Source organism: Vigna angularis, chromosome 2 (genome assembly GCF_016808095.1).
Source record: "Vigna angularis cultivar LongXiaoDou No.4 chromosome 2, ASM1680809v1, whole genome shotgun sequence".
Taxonomy (NCBI): Eukaryota; Viridiplantae; Streptophyta; class Magnoliopsida; order Fabales; family Fabaceae; genus Vigna; species Vigna angularis.
The window spans coordinates 50,807,560-50,810,933 of NC_068971.1; the positions used below are offsets into that span (position 1 = coordinate 50,807,560).

Below are 3,374 nucleotides of genomic sequence, written 5' to 3' on the forward strand. Positions count from 1 at the left end.
TATATTTCATTTTAATGAAATTATTAAAAAAAATAGATATAAAATATTAAAAAAAAATGTGAAGTTGTTTAAATATCGTAAAATTAAAAAATATATGATTATAAAAAGTATATTAAAAGTATTATAAATTTTAAAATCCATTTATTAAAAGATTTATAAATTTTAAAATCCATCTATACTTTTTTTAAAGAATAGCGATATCGTAATTTTCAAACAAAATTAACGTAGATATCGGTACATTTGCAATTTGCCCTATCTTGGATTTTAGGAATTTCCTGTGTACCCCAAATGGTAAGAAAACTCTGAGTTTGGTTCCTGCCGCAACATTCACTCATTCTAATCCGTGTCGGTTTTTCAGAGCAACGGTCAAGTCACTGTTCAAGTGTCACCATGCTTACAGGTTTCTCGTTTTACCCATCTCGTGTTTTCGTTACCAGGTTTCGGCAAACTACCATTCCTTTTTGTAATGCCAAAAGGTGTATAATTTTTGGGCACTTTTCTTTTCACTTTGCTGTTCTCAACCTGAATTGCGCATACCCAGTCTTCTTGGATCTGCTATTGGGTTATCATAATTTTCTCACTCGTAAATGGCTGAATCACTAACAAACCCCAATGGCGGAACTAAATTGTCTGGTGTCACCCATCATACAATCTCCCACGAGCATTGTGTAATGCTTGCCACTCCAGTTGTTACCTGATATACTTGCCTTCCAGATGTTTGATTAAGTTCCTGCCTGAATTGATTTTGTTATAATCAAACATTAGTTTATGATGTCCTGTGAATTTGTCGAGACTCACTTTAGCAGTTCATTCATATATACTTGTTGCTGTAAACCTTTTTAACTGGTTTCTCCAGAAAAGAAAAATTATTGTTCATATTGGCTCTTCCTGCCCTCTTTCACAGTTAAGGTGAATTTTTAGGAATTGCAATTTTCAAGTCCCCAGTTTTCTTATTTTTGGAAACTTCTGTTGATTGATAGAGACAAAGTTATCCTAAAATTTCACAGAGCTCATATTCTTTTTTTGTTTTATTACAGTAATAAAAAAGAAGTTTCCTGTACATATGTCAAACCCTTCATTTTAAAAATAAAAATAAAATCTGCTGACCTTGCAAGATTTGGTGTTCTTTTTCAACAGGTTCGACCACTGGGAATTACTTCCTTCCGAGTCAGAGCAGCAAATTTTCAGAAAAGACCAATTTCTGCCAGTCCAATTCCTTGTCCTTTACCTACTCGTCGCAAGATTTGTATAGCATTTATATTCATGTCAGGCGGACTTAATTTCATGTCTTTGCTTGGATTGATCATGTTCGGTGACTAGGTCATAATTCATAAATGAGTCAATATTCAAATGTTTTAAAATGATTTCTGTAGGTTTAAGGGGACAGAAGTGGAATTTTCTCTTCTTAAGCATCAAGTTTCATGCAAACTCAACGATGCGGGAAATGATTCATGTTCCTCAAAGGAGCATGGAAAGAGTCAACCTTTGGTTAAGATGTGTGGCATTACATCAGCTAAAGATGCTGCAATGGCAGCTGAAGCTGGTGCAAATTTAATTGGAATGATCATCTGGCCTAACTCAAAACGTTCTGTTTCACTTTCGGTTGCAAAGGAGATATCGAAGGTTGCAAGAGATCATGGGGCAGAGCCTGTGGGTGTATTTGTGGATGATGATTCAGAAACAATTCTAAGAGCTTCTGATGCGTCAAACCTTGAATTTGTACAGGTACTTTTTTTGCCTAAGGTTAATGTGCGGTCTAGGACAATCAAATACTTAATTATACAACATTTGGACAATGTAGCTTCATGGACACGGTTCTCGGTTAGCTTTCCCATCTTTAATTCAGGAAAATCGTGTAATATATGTTCTCCATGCAAAGGACGATGGGAGTCTTTTGAACACTATTTCTGAGGAAGAGTGTTCTCTAGTTGATTGGGTCCTTGTTGATAGTGCACAAGGTGGCAGGTAAAGGCATACTTCTTGTATAGCTTAATGTCCATCAACTTGTTGCATAATCTTCCTTTCACCGTGCACGATAATCTCATTGAACTAATAAGACATTTTTGCAGTGGAAAAGCATTCGAGTGGGCCCGGTTAAAACTACCAAAAATTAAAAGCAAGTACGGGTGGCTCTTGGCCGGTGGGATCAATCCTGAAAATGTTTCAGAGGCTCTATCTACTCTCAAGCCTGAAGGGGTGGATGTCAGCAGTGGCATTTGTGCATCAGATGGCATCCGTAAAGATCAATTAAGAATAGTTTCTTTCATGAATGCAGTAAATTCTTTTGAGTGTTGATTTTCCAACCTATTATGAGTCTCTAGAAAAGAAGTATTGTTATTTGGAAATATCCTTCTGATGTCTCGTTGCAAATTTGTTTTCAAATCCAATTGTATCCCTGAAGTTTTTAGTTGGGTTAGCACGACAATATTGTAATGCGGGGTGAGATATATGTACAATCTTTATTTAATTAATACAAATTCGAATAAAGTAACTTACTTCCCCTGTATTATGTATACTTTGTTCTATAAAAATGGTTTTTGGTCCTGTGATAAATTTCCTGTTCGTTGTTGCACACAACCACCCCTTGCAATTCTACACTTCTTGGATAGTAACGTTCTAATTCATGCGGTCAAAAAAATATGTCTACGCGTTTTGATATCTACCTGCAAAGGTGGATTGCATATTGTATTGTAATGAAAACTTAAATAAATAAATAACCAGTTTAAGTGGATGTAAGATTTTGCAAGCGTTTTGATATCTACCTGCAAAGGTGGATTGCATATTGTATTGTAATGAAAACCTAAATAAATAAATAACCAGTTTAAGTGGATGTAAGATTTTGCAAACGACACCGTGCTGATAAAGCAAATGGAAAGGACAATGGAAAACAGATCAAAATCTGCACGAAATTGAAAAGGAAGCCAGTTGGCAGGCATCTTTACCATCATCAAACAAGTTAGTAGGGGCTTCTTGAAGACCTCATATGTTCCTCTCTTTGTCATCTTTTAAAGCCTCCAACACTCTGATGTCCATGTGTGGTTGATATGCTCTTGATTTTCACGTATGGCATGAGGACTCGATCTGTCTTTAGCTTCCCTCATCAGTTCGTGCAGGTTGTTTGGTTGCAAATTGACTTAGGAGATGCTGCTTATCCTTACTTTTGGTTAATTTTCATTGAAGCATCTAATGTCTGAGATCCTGATTCGGGTTAATTTTCAGACTTTGTCCAAATCCCTTGCAAGCTGATCACTACCGAAAGTGAAAAAAATGACCAAACCCTTTTTCCTTGACAAGCTTTCTCATAATTCGCATTTAAGTCCGGTCTTTTTCCTCTCAAGAATAATCTCAAGGTGATTGCTCTAGTGCCCCTTTGT

The 3,374-nt window shown here is 36.0% G+C and overlaps 1 protein-coding gene across 4 annotated transcripts; it reads left to right on the forward strand.

Moving 5' to 3' along the window:
- The first annotated feature begins 243 nt into the window (after nt 1-243).
- Nucleotides 244-2,470, forward strand: LOC108328117 (N-(5'-phosphoribosyl)anthranilate isomerase 1, chloroplastic). 4 transcript variants are annotated; one of them, XM_017561922.2, is made up of 6 exons: nt 254-291; nt 359-400; nt 1,138-1,265; nt 1,374-1,725; nt 1,802-1,965; nt 2,070-2,470. In XM_017561922.2, the coding sequence occupies exons 1-6, from the start codon at nt 289-291 to the stop codon at nt 2,293-2,295; spliced, it is 915 nt and encodes a 304-aa protein (XP_017417411.1). In that variant the 5' UTR covers nt 254-288; the 3' UTR covers nt 2,296-2,470. The 4 variants fall into 4 exon arrangements, with proteins under 4 accessions (XP_017417412.1, XP_017417411.1, XP_017417413.1 ...); XM_017561924.2 differs by having other exon boundaries at nt 260-291; nt 1,138-1,246; XM_017561923.2 differs by having other exon boundaries at nt 244-400; nt 1,138-1,246.
- Nucleotides 2,471-3,374: the final 904 nt, after the last annotated feature.

Bases quoted from the DNA above. Each gene is read 5' to 3' on its own strand.
- LOC108328117 (XM_017561922.2), top strand. The intron at 401-1,137 runs GTTTCTCGTTTT...CTTTTTCAACAG, and splicing joins AAGTGTCACCATGCTTACAG to GTTCGACCACTGGGAATTAC. The intron at 1,726-1,801 runs GTACTTTTTTTG...TGGACAATGTAG, and splicing joins CAAACCTTGAATTTGTACAG to CTTCATGGACACGGTTCTCG.